Source organism: Phragmites australis, chromosome 13 (genome assembly GCF_958298935.1).
Source record: "Phragmites australis chromosome 13, lpPhrAust1.1, whole genome shotgun sequence".
Lineage (NCBI taxonomy): Eukaryota > Viridiplantae > Streptophyta > Magnoliopsida > Poales > Poaceae > Phragmites > Phragmites australis.
The window spans coordinates 31,663,729-31,686,931 of record NC_084933.1 but is presented as its reverse complement, the minus strand read 5'-3'; the positions used below and the strand labels follow the sequence as shown (position 1 = coordinate 31,686,931).

Below are 23,203 nucleotides of genomic sequence, written 5' to 3'. Positions count from 1 at the left end.
AGGGAGAGAGAGAGAGAGAGAGCAGGTGGTGCTGCCCCTTTTGGTGGTTGGGATGGTGAGGCCACTTGTGGGACCCACGTGTTAGAGAAAAGGGGTCCATTTTAACTATGAATTCCATTCTTTTCTGTCCTAAATTTCTTTCTCTTATCTAATTGACTCAAAACGAAGTACTAAAATATTTTACCTCAAATTTAATTATGACGCTAATGTCACATGATTAAGCTTATACACACGATTATGGAATTTGGGACGTGACAGCAACTCAGCTCTTGTCGAAGATATCATTGATGTGTCGGCGAAGGAAGCTGTCCTGGTGGCCCTTTCACCCATGGTGATGCCGGAGGGGCCTTCTGGTGCTATGATTCCTAGTGAGGGTGTTGAAGGTCTTGACATGGGTCTGCTGGACGCTATGTCGCCCTGCGTGATCGCTTGATGACCGCCTATGGTGTTGCGGGAGATCCTCGATCACAATGTAGCTGCTAAGGCAGGTGAATGCCTAGGTGCCAGGCTAATGTCTTTTGTTTCACACTCACCGAAGATGGCGCTAAGTCATGTTTGCTGGACACCTAACCCGCGGTCCAATATTTGTGGCCGTTTGGTGGCACAATGCTCGACGTTCAGGCTGGAGGACTCTTTTGAGGCAATGGTGAGAGCTTGAGCCAGGAGGAAACATTGCAGTCGGCCTTGGCAATTGGAACGGTGAATGTCACTTGTACTAACATGTGCTTGTCGGTTTGTGACAAAGAAGATAAGGCTCCACAGTTGCAGTCGTTGATCAAGAGCCCTGATGATGCAGTAGTGGACATGACTATGAAGCTACTGGTTCAAGCATCCTCTTTGATGGTGGCGGATGAAGCTTGTTTAGCACTGTTGATATGATTTGCAAGGTAGCAGCTATTGGAATCTCGCAAAGTTCAGAGCCTCTCACATGTCCAAGGCAACATGGGTTATTTGAGGTTCATGAGCAGCCAAATAAAGCTATTATTTCAAGTGTTTTCCATGGGCTTCCCAGTCACGTGTTACAAAACCTCTCCAAACAGAATGATATTCATGCCAATATGTAGAATATGGCAATGGCGAGGCGCTGTAGGCTCTTGACTCTATGGTGGGCATTAATATGATATTTGAAATGAAGAACAAGTCAAAGGTGCAAAATCTTGCAACCATTCCTGGGGGTGATAAATCGGACAAAAGGACTAGCAAGTGGACAACAACAACGGGAGATCAGCATATGCTGGAAAAGGCAAAGATATTGGCGGCAAAGAGGAACCTAGATGATGATATGTTTAACAATTCATTTGTTTCAATGCCTTTACATTGTATTAGATCCAATATAACAAGCCTAGGCGTGTCTATGGGTAGAAATAATAGTGATATCATGAACTATGTTGTTTATATTAAAAATATAGAAGTAGATCGTTTCTTACAGTTGCTGCTAAAAAAACTAATCCTATAGGTAATAACCTTTATGCTAAGATTCACACTTCCTCTGTTCATGTTGAGGATGACGATGATATGGATGGTCTTGATGTGCACCTCAGTCATATATGTCGTGATTTAGCTGAGGTCCTCAATGAGGAGGGTTTGGATCAAATATGCTATGATCTAAATGCGGTCCCAAAGAAGAAAAAGACCATTTCTTGAAAAAAAAAGGGCAAGATAAACCGCCCTTCCAAAAAATCGAACACCCCATCAAAATTAGTTCTTTCATGAAAGGAATCTTCTGAAATAGCAGAGGTTTTGGTGACTTAGCTAAACATAACTTCCTTTCAAATACCGTTAAAGAACAACACATAGATCTTCTTTCCATTATGGAGACATGTAGAAGTGATTTTCATGCTTTAAGCCTCAGACACCTATGTGGTGGCCTTAAGCACCTATGGCATATAATGCCCCCAAGAGGCAGATATGGTGGTATGCTAGTTGGAGTCAATGCAACAATATTTGATATTGGCTTTATCATAGACTGTGATTTTTATATTAAGTTTCTTCTAAAGAACAAAGAAGACGGTTTCAAATGGACTTTATTAGCTGTCTATGGACCGGCCCAAGATGACCTTAAGTCTGCTTTCCTAACAGAAATGGCTCATATTTGTAGTGCAGAAAGCCACCCAATACTAAGCGGCAGGGGGGGGGGGGGATTTCAACACTATGCGAAAACCGGAGGACAAGAATAATGACAAGTAAGATCCACGCTGGCCCCATTTATTCAATGTTGTAATTGAAATAGTTGATCTACGGGGGATCGTAATGACAGGACACCAATATACATGGGCAAATAACCTTGACCCTCCAACATATAAAAACTTGATAGGATTTTTATGAGTACGGAATGGGAAGCAAAATATCTGAAAGTCTCAGTTGAAGTGTTGGATAGAGCAAGATCAGATCATACTCCATTATTGCTCAATACAAGTGTTGCCTTACATTGCGGAAAACAACCCCCATTCAAATTTGAATTGAGATGGTTAATTCGTGATGGTTTCTATGAGATGGTTGCAAACATCTGGCTAAGTGAACATCAGAGAACTAATGCCATCAAAAAATGGCAAAATAAAATCCGATCTCTTAGGCAATATTTGAGGAGTTGGGCCAAGCATACCACTGGAATTTTAAAGAAATAAGAGGAATAGTTGGCCAATAAAATAGATGACCTTGATAAAAAGGCACAAATAAATCTATTAACACCTATTGAGGTGGCCTTTAAGCTTTACCTCAATGAGAGGCTCGCACATTTACTATAAGAAGAAGAGCTTAAATGGTACCAGCGTGCCAAGGTGAAAGAGCTGTTAGAGGGTGATAACAATACTAAATACTTTGAACTAGTAGCCAACGGTAAACACCAAAAGCAGCAATGTACAAACTAGAAGACGAGAATGGCAATATGTACAAACTAGAAGATGAGAATGGCAACTATATTAGGGAACCGAATCTCAAAAAGTACATCACAAAATATTACAATGGGTTATTTGTCAAGCCAGAGCATAATAATTTTGCGATGGACGAGTCATGCATGAATGATATACCCCAAGTAAGTGAAGAAGAAAATGACATCCTTATGACACCTTTTGATGAAGAAGAGGTGAGATATACGATTTTTTAGATGGAACACAATAAAGCCACATGCCCTGATGGCTTCCCTACTGAATTTTATCAGGTATTTTAGGAAGTAATCAAAGGTTAACTTATGGCATTGTTATCAGATTTCCACCAGGGACAACTGGACATTTTTAGCCTTAATTTTGGGATCATAACTCTTGTCCAAAAAATAAAGGAGGCTTTGGAAATTCTAGAGTACCGCCCTATATGTTTGCTAAATATCTCCTTTAATATATTCACCATAGTAGGCACAAACAAGATTGGTACCGTGGCAGAAAAGATAATAAAACCTTCACAAACCGTCTTCATACCAGGACGAAACATTATAGAGGGTGTGATAATTTTACATGAAACCATTCATGAATTACATAGGAAGAAACAAAATATAGTGATATTGAAATTTGATTTTGAGAAAGCCTATGATAAAAGGAAATGATCCTTTTTGCAACATACTTTGCGAATGAAAGGATTGTCCACACAATGATGTGAGTTGATACAAAGCTTTGTGTCGGGAGGAAATATAGGAATTAAGGTCAACGATGAGGTTGGCCCCTATTTTCAAATGCACAAAGGCTTAAGGCAGGGTGACCCCTATCACCTATCCTTTTTAATATTGTAGCATATATACTTGCAATATTAATATCAAGAGCTAAATGGAATGGACATATAATAGGTTTGGTTCCACATTTGGTAGATGATGATCTGTCTATTCTGTAATATGTGAATGACATCATCATTTTTATGGACCATAACTTGTTACATGCTAAGAATATGAAACTCATTCTTAGTGCGTTCAAGCAACTCTCAAGGTTGAAAATAAACTTCCACAAAAGTGAGCTGTTCTGTTATGGTGAGGCAAAGGAATGCGAAGACCAATATACTCATTTATTTGGGGTGTAATACTAATACATACCCTTTTAAATATCTTGGCATTCCAATGCATCCCGAAAATTAAGAAATATTGATCGGAAGGGGGTTAAAAATAGATTTGAACGGAAATTGAGCAGTTGGAAAGGGAAGATTATGTCTGCTTGAGGCTGATTAGTGCTACTTTGGTCCTCAGTAGTTTTTCTATTTTCATGATGTCTTTCTTTGAGATCCCACGGGGAGTCCTCAAACAGTTGGATTATCTACGATCCAGGTTCCTCTAACTAGGAGAAAATCACAAGAAAAAATATATAATGGCACGTTGGGACATTCTTTGCCTACCTAAGGACTAAGGAGGTTTGGGAATTATCAACCTTTTGATAAAAAATATCTGCCTTTTAATCAAATGGATTTTTAAGCTGCTTAATAAAGATAGAGTTTGGCAACAGCTGCTTAGAAATAAGTATCTTGGCTCCAAAGAGCTCACACAAGTCTAAGGACAGCCAGGAGATTCACACTTCTGGACTGGTCGTATGAAAATAAAAAATAAATTCCTCAAATAGGGGTCTTTTCAAGTACAGAATGGGAAGTAAACTCACTTCTGGAATGATATTTGGCCGAATAAATACCCACTAAGCTAACTTTATCCCTTGCTATACCAGGTGGTGAGACATAAACAAATCACATTAGCAGAGGTAATGAGAAGCATACCTCTTAATTTATCATTCCACCGACCGATTACTGGAACAAACTAATTGAATGATAATAATTAACGTTGCAACTTGTTCATATCCAACTCTCTAATGATAGAGACATTTACAAATGACATATGAATGTGAAAGGGCAATTTACTGTTGACAGTGCATCTAGGCCCCCATGTTGGTTTTGGCTAATTGATGACAACAATTAAGAGACTAATAGATTTGCTGAAGTTATGAACAAGTTTTAAGTCTCTTTGGAGAAGTTAAATGACGTTAGTATACCTTAAAAAATAGAGAAGCGGTATGTAGTTACTCAATAGGGTTTAATTCTTTTATTTTTTGAAATTGAGTTTAGAAATGTCGCTCTATCAAGAGCAATGTGTAATGATAGTTTTGATGATGTCTCAGTGCTCAAAGTATCATTTTTAAACAAAAATGAGAGACACAATCACGCATGGACACTGGGAAAAAGAAAAAAGTTTTTTGAACCCGGAGTCTCCGGGTTAGCCCGGATACTCCGGATTCTGATGGTTTTCCCAGAGTCTCCGGGTAGAGCTTCGAGAGGGGGCTCTTGATTTGAATTTATTTTTAGTCCCGGAGTCTTCGGGTTGATCCGGATACTTCAGGTCCTGGAGCACCCGGATCTTCCGGGTAGGCTACGGACTGTGCTTTCGGCTGGGGCTAAGTGTTTCCCGGATACTCTGGGTTAGTTCAAAAAGTATAGTAACAGCTAGTTTTTGAAAGGGTGAGTATAAATACCCCCACCTCTCTCTTCATTTGCTATTGATCAACTCATGGACAAAAGCATTCATTGCTATTCAATAGCCCTCCTAACTCCTCTAGAGCTTTGATTCTTGTAAGATTTGGGGATTAGGGTTGGAAGAGTGAGATTAAGTGCTAGAAAGCTTAAATCCCATCCTTGAGCACTTGAGTTCATGGCCAATCTTTCGATTTGCATTTTTTACTCTTGGAGCTTTGAGCTCCTAGATGGTTGGCATCGCTTGGAGATCACCTAAGCTTGTGGAGTTCTCCAGAAAATTTGTATTACCCATCGATTTGAGTAAGAAACCCTAACTCGATCTTTGTGGTCGCTTGGGTGAGGAAAGGGTTGAAAGAAACCCGGCTCTTTGTGAGCTCCTCAACGGAGACGTAGACACTTCTTTGTGGAGTGGCTGAACTTCGAGAACAAATCTTTATCTCCTTTACTTTCTTGTTTTTCATTGTTCTAGTTGATTTTGAGCGATTTGTTCCGATCTACTTGCTAGTGAGTTTGTGGCTGTAGGTTGTTGGAGAAAAGACCTTTAGACTTCTATTAGAGCTTGTGGTAACACATAGATATATCTAGATTTGCTCAAGTTCTCTTTGATTTTGAAGTTCCTATATAGGCCGAATAATCCGAGTAAACTTGGAGACTCCGGACCCCAGAGTGTCCGGATTGAACCGGAGTATCCGGGTACTGTTTAATCAAAGACAAAGTTTTTAAATTTCAGAAAATGCCTATTTACCCTCCCTCTAGGCGACATCAAGTACTTTCAACTTTCTAATCGATGTAGAAACAAATGCTAAACCAACCTATCAGCATCCCAAACAAGTGGCTTTTGCAACTCAAGCTCCCGTTAAAAATAAAAGTTTTCTTATGGTATATAGGACGTGAGGTGATTTTGACCAAAGATAATATAGACAAAAGAAACTAGAAGGGCAACCTTAAGTGCTTCTTTTATAATCATAATGAAACCATCTAATACCTTTTCTTTGATGGTTTATTTGCTAAGACTATCTGATATATTATTATAATAGCCTTAGGGATTAAAAACTCGAGGAACGTGTCACATATGATCGGTAATTGGTTACAGAGATAGGAGCTAAAAAAAGAGAAAAATCTTAGTTGGGATATCGGCAATATTTTAGACTATTTGGATCTATCGTAATAATATAATATTTTATCAATTGTTGACTGTATATCTCATTATGTAAAAAGCCGGGTCTATTTTCTAAAAAAATTTCAGAACCTACTGCAGAGTCAATGCTGGCAAATCAGCAAGCGAAGTCCTGGACTGCCACCCACTACCATATAATCAAATAAACAAATATAAGAATCCAAAGTAAGAGGGTAATAATATTAAAGTAACTGTTCTTCTCCTTTGAAAAGTATACGCTGTGTACTACAAAGTTGGACACGGAAACGTAAGCGAGACGCACTTGCACGCAGGCACGAGTACTGGTCCAGAGTTTAGATGACCCTACAGATAAGATTAACAACATCGTAATCTGCCATGCTTATCGATCACCACTTACAGATAAGATGTATCGTGCAATACTGCATAGCAGCAGGAAGCAGATATGTAAATCGTATGTGCCCAATGGATGCAAAACTTTAATTTGATCGATGATACTGATGCATGCCCCACTACTGAAAGATTGAACGGAGTACATGTATTGATTAAATAAATCAAACTAGCAGCGCGGGAGGATATATCATGACATCTCCATAAGTACCAAGAATATTATGTGATATGTGTTTATCTTACTTTCTAGCGCGTATCTGATGCTAAGCTACATACGTTTCATAACACTAGTACGGTGCTTGTTGCAACTATTTCCATATTTTGAACGGCTGTGCTACTATTATAATAATAATATTATTATAATAACATGAAACAAGGAAAAAAATGACACGCAAATAATACTTAATCAAATATAACATATAGCATAGCGATATTCTCTATATGTTTCATAGTAAACATAATTACAAACAAAATATTATTTTATCGTAAACATTATTTAATACCATAAACAGGCTTTATTGGAAATCCAGAGGTCTGAGAGGAACCAGCTTGGTACAGGTGAGCATACTGGACTTTTTACGAATAACCAAGACACAAATAGCAGCTGATATAGCACATTCAATCTGAAAAAATCTATCTGGTATTAGGATTAAAGTGGTATAATGCATTTCGAGAGGGATCATGCTTATCTCATTCATCGTTATCGTCGTTACTTCGAGATGGAAAGGAACAAATAGCAAAATACTTATAGGGGCACGGAGGAGCCGGAGGGCGGGGCTGGTGGTGTTTTCTGTGGTGCTGGCAGCGGGCTAACCTCCATGGGCGCTGGGCAGGGCGTGAAGAAGGCATAGGACTAGGGGCACAAAGGAGCCAGAGGGCGGGACTGGCAGTATTTTCTACGAGCTAACCTCCATGGGCCCACAAAGGGGCGCCAGGCCGGGGGGGGGGGGCGGAGAAACCGAGGGCGGGGTTGCCTGCGTTGGGTGGGGGGATGGAGCTGTGCAGGGCGCTAGGAGAGAACTCTCTTCCATGGGCCCATGACAGGGCACCAGGGGCGCGCAGAGAAGGGAGCTGGGGGCGGGCCTAGCGGTGGTGCATAGAGAAGGCAGCCAGGGGTGGGGTTGGAGGCGGCGGGTTGATCAGATGAGCGGGATGATGGATGGTCTGAGATAGGTACAGACGAGCGGGGATCACGAAGCAATGCTCAAGGTGTTATCAAGTAAACAAGGCAAGTCTTTTATTGTAGCAATACATAAGGGGTTTTCGCTTTATCATGTGAATTAGTGTTTCAATCATTGTTTGTTATATAGTTCCATTTTTAGCACAAGCTAATTATTTTATTGAAATACGCTCCACTGTACATAACTTATATATGGAAAACTGACGATGAATTCCATGGAGGGTTAGAAGAGCCGGTGTACTTGCATGCTAGATGCTTAGCTTAATCCATCATGCATGTTCTGTCTAGATGATGGCACATTTATGCTGGATGTTTTAGAATGAGCATGTGTCTCAATTTTCTAAATGGAATCTTAGATATTTTTCAATTCTGTTTTGCTTCTACATTCTTAACCAAAAGACTGCACATTTCTACTTAGGCTAATATAATGAGAAATAATTAATGCATTGATATGCAAGGATGGCCTGCTATCATTCTAGACCTTACTCATCTAATTGTTACATTCACTAACTCTGTGTTATGTGAAGTGAATGTTCGTTAGACCTTAATTACTCAATATTAGCAGCCTTTGTAATGACATAAGAGGTCTCTTTTCTTCTTGCCGTGTTATGTCAGTATCTAGACGTATTACATGCCTCTTCACTATTTTTCCTGATTCTAATGCCTTCTATGTTATTTACATTCCTGTTATATCTCTTAAATCTTAACTATACATGTCTCCAACCCCACCCCTTTTGCTACAAGTATTTCACAGCTATGTATATATAGCCCGTCACACATTTCACTTGTCCCACTAATGAAATTTTAGATACATCAGTACTCTTACCTGATTAGAGTTTAATTTTGCCTCTCCTTTTTTTGATGTGCCCATCACACATTTATTTGGTTTATTGCCTTGAGTTGAAGGCTCTTTTAACTACACACATCGTCTGTCATGATTATTTTCATCTATATAGACATTTGCAGTGCATAGTTATACATATTTTGGTGTTTGACACTAACGCTAATTTGTTTCAGAAGCTAATAGCATGCAAGAATTATTATAGTTCTCATTCAAATAGTTGTGCAATAGACATAATTTTTGCTCGCGCTAAACATTGTGCAATAAATTATATCCAAATATAAGTCCATTTGAACTTGTGCACATAAATTATGGTTTGGTATAATTACCATATTGCATGTTCACTGACATGTTTACTCAATTGATTTTGTTGCATTTAAGTAGGGGCATAACAAGAAAAAGGAAGTGGGATGGTACTTTGAAGTTGGTTTTGGACTTCTATTTGTAGAAGATCAAGAAAGAATGCATAGACTGATATTTTCAACCAGAGGAAGTAAGTATGCTTAGGGTGTGTCCTGTAAATAAGACATTATAAAGCGAATGTCACATTATGGCTATTGCTCCAGATTTAGTTTTTTAGAAAGTATTTTTTCCTCAAAAATTGGATTTTCCAGCTTAAGACAAAATGGATCATAGATTTCATATATAGTCATCCAAAATGTGTGATAGGCTAGTAAACAAGGCAATTCTTTTATTGGTCTTACAGAACACCAACACACAGAAAAACAACAAAAGAAACAATGACTTACTAAGTCAACATTGATAAAATGTTGTTTCGGTTACAGTTGCCTCATCATAGGTCCTGGATGTCATGTGCCAAAATATGTATGCCATGTGCACAAATTCCAGGAAAAGTGGCTGACACTGATATCAAGGTCAGTGTCCTCCCCTGTATACGACACACATATCTTATCAGGAAGATGCACGTCACCATCACCATTGGCCTCCTCAGTGCCATCACCGATGCGCAGTGGTTATTCTGCAAACCACGGGTCGCTCTGTGTCCTCATGTTGCGTACTAGTTTTAGGTGACGCATGCAATCCCAAAGGTACGACCTATGCAGCGATGCATCGAGTATCTGAGCCGTCGACCCCTTTCAGACAATAGGGAGGACCTGCCTGAAATCTCCACCAAACACAACCGCCTTCCCACTGAACAACATCCTAGTCGACTCATTGTATCGCGCATGCTATTGTCCAATGCCTCCATCGCCTGTCTCTTTTTCATGTAAGCCTTGTCCCAAATAATGAGAGAAGCTGTCCATAGGAGCTTGGTAGTCCCACTCTATTTCATGAAGCTACAAAACACACCATCGTCAATACTCAGCGGTATCTTGAAGCGCGAATGCACAATTTTTCCTCCAGGCATTATGGAAGCTGCAACACCGGACATAGCTATTGCCACAACAATCTTATTCTGCCCACGTATCTTTGCGAGAAATGCCTTGTACAAAAAAGTCTTCCCGACGCCTCCAGGTCCATCCACAAAGAACACGCCGCCCTCATCACAGTCAACAGCAGATATAATCTCATCGTAGGCGGCCCTTTGCTTGGTGTTGAGGGAGTCCGACAGAGTTGTGTCCTCAATGTTGAGCTCGATGGTGGACTCCTCGAAGATCTCCCTAGGCACACCTTGGTCGTGTCATGTGACTCGTCAATCTCGGGAAGAAGGAACGACCTTATGTCCTTCCCCATTGACTGTAACATATTCCTGATATCTACCAAAACCATCTGTTCTACAGCGACTGTGCATGGATTATTGCAGTGATAGTCATTTGACATTGCCTCCAGGTGCTTGTGCCAGAGTCCTTGCACGTCGCTGGGCTCACAGAATACCAATATTATTGCAAAGATCCTTCGAAGCGATGGTGGCATCTGGAACAACTCGGCTTTTATAAGGCACTCGTCCAGTGTGTTGTCTGCTTTGATTAGGCCTTTTTTCTCTGCAGCTTCATCAAAGGTCGGTAGGATCTCACCGTCAACCATCCTTAGGTCATCGTAGGAGGTGGCGCTAATCACGTGGTTTAGGAGAACTCGGAGATAGTAGCATTCCCCCTCGGTGGGATGAGCTGACACGATTCTACCAACCTATCCACCTGTTTCTTGTACCCTTCTTTGCCAGAATTTTTTTCTTACCTTTCTGCCAAGTATACCACTTAGGGAAATCCCGGTACGATATACCCCGAGCATGCTCATGTAATATGTTCGCCTCGAAGTACTCTGTCAGCATTAACTTCTTAGCACATTCACAATTTACCACTTGTCGGATATCTTAGCCCTCTTGAAACGAAATCATGTGCATGTTTGGGAGATGAAGTTGCAGCTGCATCACATGTGGCAAGTTCTTGCTCAATCACAAGTCATATATCCTCCACAAGGCTTCTGGAGGGGTCACCCAACTCGTGTCTCTATATTGTCTGATCTCATCAATGTTGTCGTCGCTGTCTGCCTCGCTCACAGTCACAGAGGCCCGGTCGTGACTCTTGTATATATACTTAAATAGGTATTTAACAATCTTTATGCTCGAGTACGCCTCAACATTGATGTGGCAGTTGAATAGCTATACAAGGTAAGGGTTGCAAGGAATGACCCACCTATTGTCCAGCAGGTGTTTTTGAACCATTGCACAGTGACCATTTCACATCTCCTATACATTGGGTATGAGTCCTTGCCCTGTAAGGTAGCCGCATTGAAAGGCCTCCGGTGCTTTAATGCTAAGGAGGTCGCCCGCAAGCTCCTCCACCGGATCCCCGTCTTTTAGAGCCACTTCCACAGCCGGAGCTCCCATGCGCACGACTTCCTCCACATCGGATGGGCACCACCTCCACCTCACCGATGACTCCGGGCCGCAAGCTCTCCCTGACCCCGACCGAGCCACGGTGAGCTTCACCATGCTCTCCTGAGCGTCGCACGCTCCTTCCCTCACCACAACGCCCTGGTGCCGCTGCCGAGCTAGACGCTGTCGTGCATATCAACGCTGGTGGCTCAAATGGAATCCCTATGTCGTGCTGAAGCTCATAGCACCCCTCACGATTGAGCTCCATCGCCGTTCGTCGCCGATGACTGGTCAAAGCTCGGTCAAACCACCGTCCCCTCCCGTGCTGTCGATTTTGACCGAGGTCAAACATTTTGACCCGATCCAGTGAACCCACCAATCTAGACTGTAGCTAGGTGGATCCGGGTATAAAAAGTACTTTAGGGTATTTTGATTTTCGGGAAAATCCAAAAAATACCGAAAGAAATATTAGTTGTATTGATAAATCAACTGAAATAATCTAAAATGCATGGGAAAATATCTACGCTAAAAAAATATGAAACTAATTTTGTTGGGTTTGTATTACTGCCATCTACATGTTAAAATTATATGTATGTATGAAAGTGCTACAATTTTTTCTATAGTTAAGTGAATGTGTTAAATATTGATAAATTCATAACTAAATCATGATATGTTCAAAATTGTGAACCTAATTTTGTTATTTTTTTTATCATGCTCTATATAGAAAAGTATAATTTAATCATGAAATGCACGCGTCGTAACGCGTCTTCCGTCCTAGTGTATGTATAATCTTCATGAGATCGAGGAAGCTGCGTGCATACACGTCATCTGCCTCTATTAGATTAGTATCTCTTGACAACAATGAACCGGCCAGTATCTGAGAAATCAACGAGTGATCGACAAAACTCACAAGCTGCATGCTGGGTCACAGAACCCGTTGGCACAATCAAGGAGTGAAGACAGAAACCATCCACAGTATGTCGAGGTGGCCGGACGATGCTAAGCCGCCTACTCGGATAGCGCATAGCATCAGTGCGTGGGAGTATAGTACCGACTGAAGACGACGTCAATCCCATCCAAACAATCACATACTGTCAGTGTCAGTGGCTGTCTATGTTGTTACGCAGAAATTAAGATTATGTTTGTGTACTGTTTCTTATTCGGTTTCTGTTGCTCTCAGAAGTTAGAAATCAAAACCAACGAAATTATGGAAAAGTGTTTCGGAGAAGTTAGAAATATGCTTTCGAGAAAAAAAACTAAAACTGAGAAACTCGTTGAAAGATGTTTTTTTTAAAAAAAAAACTATACGCTGAAGCTAAAATTTTATTATAAAAACTAACGATCTATTTAAAAACAACTTTTCAAACAAACAAAAATATAACTTAAAAAAAACTAAAAGCAGATTGCTGCACATAGACCGTCATCCATCGTACTGTAGCAAGGGGATTAATCATACGTGGCGGCGTCAACTGATAATTCATAAAGAGCTCCTTAGCAGTGCACCATGATTGCCGTTTGGTGAGGGTATCATAGATCTAATCCAGCCATCTCTTGTTCGGCCGTCAGATGGCACGAAGCCACTATTACGCCCACCTCAAGGCCGGCAGCACAGGACGCGTTGCCGAGCATCCGCGCCAGTTCGTCACGACCTTGTTTAGGTGGATCTCGCGGCAGCCTGTAGCCGAGCCACCCGATTAGCATATACTGAGATATTACTATAGAAAGTGACTTTATTGATAGCTCTAAAGTGATTTTTACTGTAGGTTATATAGTCAGTAGTGGACAATAGATAGTGATAATCGAGATAATCTCGATTATCACTGTCGATCTAGAGATCAACAGTAAAAGTGTTATCATTACCGGCTAAAGCCTTCAGCCGACAGTGATAGTCCTGGCTTGAATCGATATTTTTTGGCCCGCGTATCGCGAGCAATGCCTTGTACAGAAAAGTCTTCCCGGTGCCTCCAGGTACATCCACAAAGAACATGCCGCCCTCATCGTTATCAACAGCAGATAGAATCTCATCGTAGGCGGCCCTCTGCTTAGTGTTGAGGGAGTCCGACAGAGTTACATCCTAAATGTTGAGCTCTACGATGGACTCCTCAAAGATCTCCCTAGGCACACCTTGGCCATGTCATGTGACTCGTCAATCTCGGAAAGAGGGAACGACCTTATGTCCTTCCCCATTGATTGTAGCATTCCTGATATCTATCAAAACCATATGTTCTACAACGACTGTGCATGGATTATTGCAGTGATAGTCCTCCGACATTGCCTCCAGGTGCTTGTGCCAGAGTCCTTGCACGTCGTTGGGATCACATAATATGAATATTATTGCAAAGAGCCTTCGGAGCAATGGTGGCATCTGGAACAACTCGGCTTCCGTAAGGCACTCATTCAGTGTATTGTCTGCTTCGATTAGGCCCTTTTTCTCTGCAGCTTCATGAAAGGTCGATAGGATCTCACCGTCAACCATCCTTAGGTCATCGTAGGAGGTGGCACTAATCATGTGGTTTAGGAGAACTCGAAGATAGTAGCATTCCCCTTCGGTCCAATGAGCTGACACGATTCTATCAACCTGTCCACTTGTTTCTCATACTGTTCTTTGCCAGAATTTTTTCTTACCTTTCTGCCAAGTATACCACTCAAGGAAATCCCGGTACAATATACCCCGAGCATGCTCATGTAATATGTTCGCCTCGAAGTACTCTGTCAGCATTAACTTCTCAGCACATTCACGATTTACCACTTGTCGGATATCTTGGCCCTCTTGAAACGAAACCATATGCATGTTTGGGAGATAAAGTTGCAGCTGCATCACATGTTGCAAGTTCTTGCTCAATTAAAAGTAATATATCCTCCACAATGCTTCTAGAAGGGTCACCCACCTTGTGTCTATATTTTTTTTTATCTCATCAATGTTGTCGTTGCTGTCTGCCTTGTCAGCCTCGCTCACAGTCACAGAGGCCCGATCGTGACCCTAGTATATGTACTTAAATAAGTATTTAACGGTCTTTATGCTCGAGCACGCCTCAACATTGATGTGGCAGTTGAATAGCCGTATAAGGCGAGAGTTGCAAGGGATGACCCACCTATTGTCCAGCAGGTGTTTTCGAACCATTACACAACGGCCATCTTCACATCTCCTATACACCGGGTATGAGTCCTTGCCCTGTAAGGTAGTCGCATTGAAAGGCCATGGATAATGATTCTTGCATGACAGACAATCCTTTGTGCATAGGCAATCGAGGTTTATCACATCGCAAGGGCCATGCATCATATGCTTGACAACCATGTTGTACAGCTCTGGATACTTATGCTTGTCCGGAAGCTCGGCTGAGATGAGATAATCATACTGCTCGAGACACATGAGCTTGTATCGTCCTTGCATGATGATCATGAAGTGGGCATGCGGTAGGCCTCTCTTCTGGAAATCCACCACATAGACATAAGCCCTCACCTTGTCAAAATGTTCTTTTCAAGCAACTGATTTTTTTTAGTTCCTCTAGCTTCGCCCTAAAAACACACATGACGAGATCCAGACGATCCTGGGGTATCTGGCCATTTTGGGCTGCATATCATTATGAGGAAGACATCTGACTTCCCGTACTTCCGAACTAAAGCTATAGCATCCATGTACCGACACCTCTTGTCACGAGGTCCTCTGATAAATGACGTAGCCAGCGCAGTCTATTTTCCAACAACGCCCGCTCTTCCCTCACCAGTATGCAAGCTATCCACCAAGCCTTGGTACAGGTCCGCCCTTAACTCCTTCTAATGAGCCCATATGTAGTCCAACCGTGACCTCTTGATCTTGATGTATGTGTCGATCGTAAACTGCTGAAAAAGACACTTGCCAAACAGCATTGGGTCGAATATCCCTAGCCAAATCTAAAATTTGTAGCAGTAATAATCCTGCACAGACACGCATAGCCTGCCACCAGAACCTGCATAGAGCATATGACGTTAGAGGCTAGTGTTGTACATAAGAGAGTACAGTGCCAAGGATTGATAGTGAAAACTCCATCTTTTGTGAACACTAACCTGGGTCCTCATCATTATTACCATGAGCCTTACGAGTCGCACGAGTCACGTTCACCCAATCAATGTACAAACCAACCTTTGGGATGTCGATATGCCAGCTAAGTTCGCCTCTATGGAAGAAGAGAGAGTATGACCGTGCATCATAGCATCCATGATACGAACGGATACCATATACTTCCCTGCTCTTCCCTTGCAGGATAACGCTATTCTCAATCTGCCTTCAGCGTTCGCTCCCCTCAACCCAAACAACGGCTATCTCTGAAGTGGCCAACACGTTATATGTTCTCTGGTCTAACCTATGGTCAAGGTTCAGTGTCACACAATAGTCATCAAGGTTCTCAACCTGTCCCATACTCCGGAGTTGTTCAAAGTATGGGTTGCCACCCAGTATGTCAACCAACTTTCTGATGACATCCTTGTCTTGCTGTTACTGCTCTTTGCGACAGCGGTGATACCAAATCTCTAGACTAGGATCATCATCGTAGAAGCAAAGCTCCAGGTGCTTGGGTTCCGAACTATCTTCACCGAACGACCAAATGTTATGGTACATTTGGTCGTGAGCACGAAGCATGTAAATACCATGTCTTCTCATGTCAGTGGTCTCACTGTCATTGCTTCCTTCTTCCATGTGCCGGCAATCTATGAATGCATCTAACTAGCCATGCGTGCCGCTTGGTCGATTCGTGCCCTTAATTTGCAGCCACACTCTGGGGGCGCGATGAGTCCCCTCTGGCGTACGAGCAGCGGGGGGACGATGACCGGATCGACGCGTCCGGTATGAACTTCGCCAACAGCAGCTCCAACGTGTTCCTGGAGCCAATGCTCAGCTCGCAAGTCGACCAATTCAGAAGTCTGGTCTCGGATGACATTATCGAGGAACGGGACCTCATGCAATCGGTGGCGCTCGTTGCCTACTCGGGCCTTGACTATGGGGTAATACACACCCCTATATATGTCTATATATATAATGATTTAGTAGGATGTTTCTATTTAGATGATTCTATAGAGTTGTCTGTGTAAATATTATCACAGACATTTTAAAAAAATAATCTGTAATGATGACGAGATGCATTCAGAGTTGGTGGAACATTTTTTGTACAGGCGGTTCCAAACAAAAACCATATGTAAAATTAATACAGACGGCTCCAAATACGAGCTGTCTGAGAACATGATTCCACGTGCCGGCTGAGAAAACGATCCACGTGTCATCAGTAAAACAAATCGGACGGAAGCACAATCCTCAAACCACTAGACACTGACAAGCGGTCCCACATTTATAACATGTCACCGATCCAGCGACTTCCAGTTGGCGCGCGCTCCTGAGCAAAAACGCCTAAATGAAAACCCACGCATGCTCCCCTGCCTCCCACCACTTCCGGATCGAAAACTCGCAATCCCCGCCACCCCACGCATCCATCGTCTGCTCGAACGCATCCAACGATGGCCAACCCACAATCCACGTTACTGCTTCCCATTGGCTGCAGCCTCCACCCCGCGGCCCCTATATATCCTCGTCCCTCGCGGCTTGCCTCCCACGGCCTCTGGTTTCCACCGCCGCCTCCTCGAGCGCAAGCAGTTTCGTGCCGTTCTAAAATTTGAGCATGGAATAGTTGTAGATTTGATTCTTGTATAGATATCTTGGTCTAATGTGACTTGTAGATTCATGTCGTTCATGCCTGCTAGTTCTTTAGATTAATGCAAGAACCGAACTCATGCTAATATATTCATCCTTTTTCCACAATTCAGGTCCTGGAGCTGGCCAGGAACATGGCGCGTGACAATAAGAGGACTTGCATCGTGCCATGCCATATCTAGCTAGTCGTTTGCAACGATGAGGAACTCACCAAGCTTCTGGGCGAGGCCACCATCACGAGCGGCAGCGTGATGCCCAACATCCACCAGCACCTACTCTCCAAAAAGGCCGCATCCTCCAAGGTAGCCAATGTCAATGACGACGACACACTTTGCCACCGTTGGATCCGGTTGTCTTGTTGCTGATTTCTTCGTAGGAGTAGCATTTGGTCATCTTGGTTTCCGGAGAGAATGATGTGTTGGGAAGTAGAAGATGGTAATGGTTTCTTGGTTTCTTTGATAGGTGTTTTGGATTGAATGGATGTGAATACAGCCAAGTTTTTGGGTTGTTCAACTCAGGAATGTAAGCCAGGTGATGTTTAATGGTTGAAGAAATGTGAAAGAAGATGAAACTTTATGCTACCTCAGTGATGTCTTCTGATGACCTTGACGTCTCCTTCACAATTCTATTTCGAACTCGCGATGCTCTCTGATTTTTCTTTAGCGAATTGATTTGATTGGATACATGGTCAGAATTTTGCAAGTGCAAAACCACTGCTCTATTCTTACGCGCGAGAGGGCATGCTATTTTCACATATGGCTTGAAATAGGAGTCATTTGTACTATTTTAAGTTTACATATGGCTTGAAATTTTGATCCGTCTATGATATTTTCTTGCGGTTTCAGTAATAAACCATCTATATAAATATTTTATACAAATGGTTCAAAACCTAGTTAGCTGTGACATAACTTTTGCATGCACATCATCAAGTTCGTCGGAGACGTGATGGATCGGAGGTGATGGGCAACCTGGTGAAGCAGCTGCAGGAGGTGGGTCTGTCCAAGGTGCTGGGCGAAGAAGAAAACTCGATTTAAACACCATCTTCACCGAGCTTGTCACCCCCAAAGAAAGTGCGTGCGTACGGTACTAATGTACTTCCAGCTTTGCTAATACTAACTCTATTCTTATATAGGTATCGTCCTAAAATATATAGGAACGCTACTTACATTAATTTGATGGTGCTGCTTGATTAGCTTAATAAATTTATTGATGAATGAACCGCATGCATTCAGGCTCGAGCCGTTCGAAGCAGTCCAATCGCAAGTTGGAGCCGTGCTGCGAGAGCATCCATCAGAGCGGGGAAAAGAGCAGTTCCGGCTGTGCCGCCACCCGGAAGAGTGCTTCTACTGGGACTACTCGCACCCGACACAAGCCGGCTCAGGGGCCCATCATGGCTTTCCTGGGCATCTCAAATCTCAATCACATATAAGCTTAAAACTAAGAGAGAGAATTGGATGCATGGAAGACTATTTGTTAGGTTTGGCTTAGTTTCTTAGATCCAGTCTGTTCTAGCTCGCTTTCCAGTTCTAGGCGTATGTGCGTTGGCTTCGATAGATTAATTCTTCCATGCTTGGGTAGGGATATTCAGTAAGCAATTTTGATTGTAAGAGTAGTGAGAGTTGCTACTGCCAGATTGGCTTATCAATTATTGGGCAGTATTCGTTTTTGAGATAACATCCATCTCGTTCGGCTGGTCATATGCTATCAAATATATGTCTTCACCAGGCCTTCTTTTTTTGCTGATCATTTAATTGCGTCAACAAAATAAAAAAAGGCACAGTCTGATTAAGGCAAGCAGAATTATGAAAGAAAATCCAACAATTTCGTCTTGTCCGTCCCTTCGTTCGTTTACTGTACACGGATCGCTTTGAGAGTTGGTTTTCTTCACTGTACCCCTGTTTCCTCCTGGCTCTCCTCCGATCCATCTTGTGCTTGTGCAGTCAAGAACCAAAATTCAAGGGGGAACAAATTAACAACCCCACCCCACTGGTTCATTAATTCTATCTCGCAACTACGCCGTTTAACTCGATCTACATCTCGTCGATCTTGAGATAGATCGATGGAATTCGTGCGTCGTAATTAATTAACCGAGCTAGCTAGCCAATGCAACGGCGGGTTAATTGAGTTCATCATCACGTCGTGGATCGCTGCTGCTCCTGCAGCTTCCGCTTGTCCTCCTCCGACGACTGCACCGTCGCCGCGCTGTCGCGGGGCTGATCGGGTTGAATTTGCTGCGCGCAGCTGCTGGGGCGGTGCACGACTACGTAAATGCGCTCGCCGTCGTCGTCCTCCGGCAGCTCGCCGACCTTGGCGGCCTCAGTCGCCGTCTCGCGGCCCTTCCCCCACAGCACGGCGTACAGCCCCATCACGATGAGCACCGCGCCCAGCGCGCTCCCGAGGTGCAACCTCTCGCCCAGCAGCAGCGAGCTCAGCACGGCCACCACCACCAGCATCAGCGGGTTGAACACCGACGCGAACAGAGGGCCACGACGCTTGACGCACCACGACAGCACCACCAGCATCACGCCCGACGCAAGAACGCCCTGCTCGTACGTACGATGAAATTCTGAATCAGTTGATGGATCTAGTCATGAAAAATTGTTACTAATTAATGGACATGTGCAATACATACATGGATAGGATAGGGATAGGGATATACATATATACATACCGAGTAGACGACGGATAGGAGCCTGATATCGAATCCGAGGCGCCACTGCGCGACGCCCCTGTCGTAGCAGAGCGCGAAGGCGACGGACTGCATCGTGCTCATGAGGCACATGAGCGCCGTGCTGGAGTAGTGGAACGGGTACTCCCGGCTGAGCTTGGCCTGGAGGATGAGCCAGATGGCATAGAAGAAGCAGCCGCCGATGACAAGCAGCGAGCCCATGACCCTGTTGGTTGCCTCGACGGCCGGGTGCACCCCCGCCGCCAAGTGCGCGCGGCGCGCGGTGAGCGTGGCGGCGAGGTCGATGTGGCTGGTCCAGGGTGTGATGTCGGCGCCCTTGTAGAAGGTGAGCAGCATGGCGCCGCCGACGCCGAGGAAGGTGCCGGCGACCTTGGCCTGGCCCGAGAGGGTGCGGACGGCGAGCCTCTCATAGCGGAAGAGGAGGGCGAGGACGAAGGTGATGGCGGGGATGAGGTTTGTCATGGCGGAGGCGAAGGTGGCGGAGGTGAGCTTCATGCCGGAGATGTACAGGTTCTGCGCCAGCGAGCCCCTGCAGTTCGTTGTGCCACGTCAGCCGTGCATGCCGTACGTGATGACGTAATCTGCATGCACGCAGTGGTGGGGTTGCGCGCTGCGACACGACGACGACCGAGCTGGCGTGCCGTCGGCCACGTATATGCGGCTCCACGATATTCTAGGAGAGGTCCTTGACGTTGAGCGATGTAATGCACTCCTATTTACTAATGGCCGTCTAGCGATGTGCAACCTGACTAGCCATCGCTCAATGAATCTACACAGACTATGGCAGAACACAGGGCATGCATGCATGATGCAGTTGGAGACTGGAATGGCAATGGCAGCACAGCAAATGGCAGTGCAAACAAGCAATTGGACTCCAAATCTGTGCATCGTGCCTGGGAACTGCAAAACGCACATCTGATGGAGCATGAATAGTTGACAAAGCAAGCACGCCAAGAGGCGCTTGCAGTTGAATTCCCGAGAGTGGAAAAGGACATGTGGTGGTTGGATGCCGGTCCGTGGAAGCGAAAAAGACGACGTATACGCAACACAAATACCAGTACTAGTCCCCGTCCAAGTAGGTACATACGTACGTCTGGGTGGCCCCATATCCATCTCTATGCACGATCTACTAGTGTATAATTCATTCATGTGGTCATTGTGGTGGGACGCCGGCCAACTTTTCTTTTCCCCGAAAGAGAAAGAAAAAGGTAGCCATGATGCTATGCTAAAGTGCGTGGTGTGGTTTCCGGCAAGCAGCTCGTGACTTATTCTGCTACTATTGCACGCCATATGTGCATCGACGAACAAATGTGGTATCTATATAGATATCTATCGCGCCTGAATGCCGGCAGGCAAGCTTCCATCCCATTCCATTCTTGTTGCATGGCATGGCATGGCATACATGGGAAACGAAAGCGAGAAAGAAAAAAAAAAAGGGAGAAGACCGCAGATTACTGTAAAAACCCACCCGGTGAGGCCGCAGATGAAAGACAGCACCACAACTCGCCACGTCAACTTTGTCCGGTTTCTCCTGAAACCAAAAAGAAAAAAGAGCATCATCAAGCCAAGGCATTCACTAATCAACTTGTGTGTATATCTGTCACAGACGACTTATCCTGCTCAATGGAAACGGATATATCATGCATGCATGAACGAACGAAAATCGGCATGAGAATGTGCATGCCCAGCACAACACAAGATGATATACACATACGCCAGCGAGAATGAGCCCAGCAAAAACACAAGTGAAGCAAAAAGAAAACTAGTCCCAGTTAGGGTCTTCACTCATCATTGTACAAATATATAGATGCAAGTAATTATATATGCTAAGTACCTAGCTAGTTGGATGCATGCATGAGCTCAACACTAATTAGCTTTTGCTCCTATACTGACGAAACAAGCCGCATGTAGGTCGGTCGTAGCTGCTAGCTCCTCTGCGCGATGTTTTATTTTTTGCCCCAAAAAGGAGGGTGAGCAGGGAAAGATAGACGCAGAAAAGAAGACATGGACATTTCCTTCCTTGTTCAATCAAAAAAGAAAAGCAAAACCAAACAGAAACGGAGATCGACACGTTAAAGGATATATGGGACGTACTAGGTGCAGGAGATCAACCAACAAGCGGCAAGCAGGGTATGAGAAAGGGTAAATTCAGAAACCAGTAGTCAAATCCAAACTCGATCATGAGCATGCATGCGTCGACCATCTATCGTTTGATTTGTAAGGGATGGATTGATCATCAATTAGCAGCAAGCAATGCGATCGAGGTAATTAATCGGATGGATGTGTGTGCGTGCGTGCGCAGAATTAAAGACCTCTCGACGAAGTAGGCAAGCGGTGCGAGGACGGCGGAGGCGAGGAGGTATCGGTAGGCGACGAGGACCCTCATGTCCATGCCGTCGCACACGGCGAGCTTGTAGAAGATGTTGACGCCGGCGAAGACCACCTGCACCACCACCATCGCCGCCACCGGCCTGGCCACATCGCTGGCGCCCCCCATTGGTGGTCGATCGATTAATTGGGGTGCCGTGGCCGGCCGTGCGATGGATGAATTAGGTGGAGAGTAGCGGAAGCCTAGATCGATGGATGCGATGGTAATCAAGAAGCAGCAGAGGAGAGGGGATCGGAGGGGTGGGGACGTGAGGTTGGCGAGCGAGCAGAGCGGAGTATATATAGGCAGGGCAGGGCAGGACAAATGAAGGAGCGAGTCGTGAGCCAATGGAATGAAAAAATGGATTGGAATGAGAGGGCCAACAACAGATGATGAAACTTGCTCTCGTTCGTTGGCGCCTCCACTCGCCTAGCACATGCAAGTCGCGATGCAGTGGCGGCCTGAGCTGAGCTGAGCTTTACTCTCCTCAGTCAGGGAACTGAGGAGCATGTGCTGCAATTTGCGAGGATTTCTTTGTTTCTTCTAATTCCCCTTGCATTGGCCAAGGATTTCTCTACGTCGGAACCCCTTTCTTCTTTATTTTTGACACGGAGACAATACTTCTCTTCGAGGTCACCTTTCAATTGCCCTGAGTGACCAACTACATAATAATCAAGTGACGTGATGAGAGGATGATGTAAATCTGATCGAAGTGTTCCG

At 44.0% G+C, this 23,203-nt stretch overlaps 1 protein-coding gene across 1 annotated transcript; it reads right to left on the bottom strand.

The window, feature by feature from the left end:
- Positions 1-19,128: 19,128 nt before the first annotated feature.
- Positions 19,129-22,891, bottom strand: LOC133887783 (WAT1-related protein At1g68170-like). Its single transcript, XM_062327763.1, has 4 exons — positions 22,428-22,891; positions 21,584-21,646; positions 20,098-20,644; positions 19,129-19,969 (listed from the first exon to the last, which is right to left on the bottom strand). Exons 1-4 carry the CDS (start codon positions 22,610-22,612, stop codon positions 19,559-19,561), a joined length of 1,206 nt encoding a protein of 401 aa, XP_062183747.1. The 5' UTR covers positions 22,613-22,891; the 3' UTR covers positions 19,129-19,558.
- Positions 22,892-23,203: the final 312 nt, after the last annotated feature.

Excerpts from the sequence above, each read along its gene's own strand:
- LOC133887783 (XM_062327763.1), bottom strand. The coding sequence starts at position 22,612 with ATGGGGGGCGCCAGCGATGTGGCCAGGCCGGTGGCGGCGATGGTGGTG. Across the intron at positions 21,647-22,427 it reads CTTGCCTACTTCGTCGAGAG|GAGAAACCGGACAAAGTTGA; the intron begins GTCTTTAATTCT and ends TTTTGGTTTCAG. Across the intron at positions 20,645-21,583 it reads TTCATCTGCGGCCTCACCGG|GGGCTCGCTGGCGCAGAACC; the intron begins GTGGGTTTTTAC and ends AACGAACTGCAG.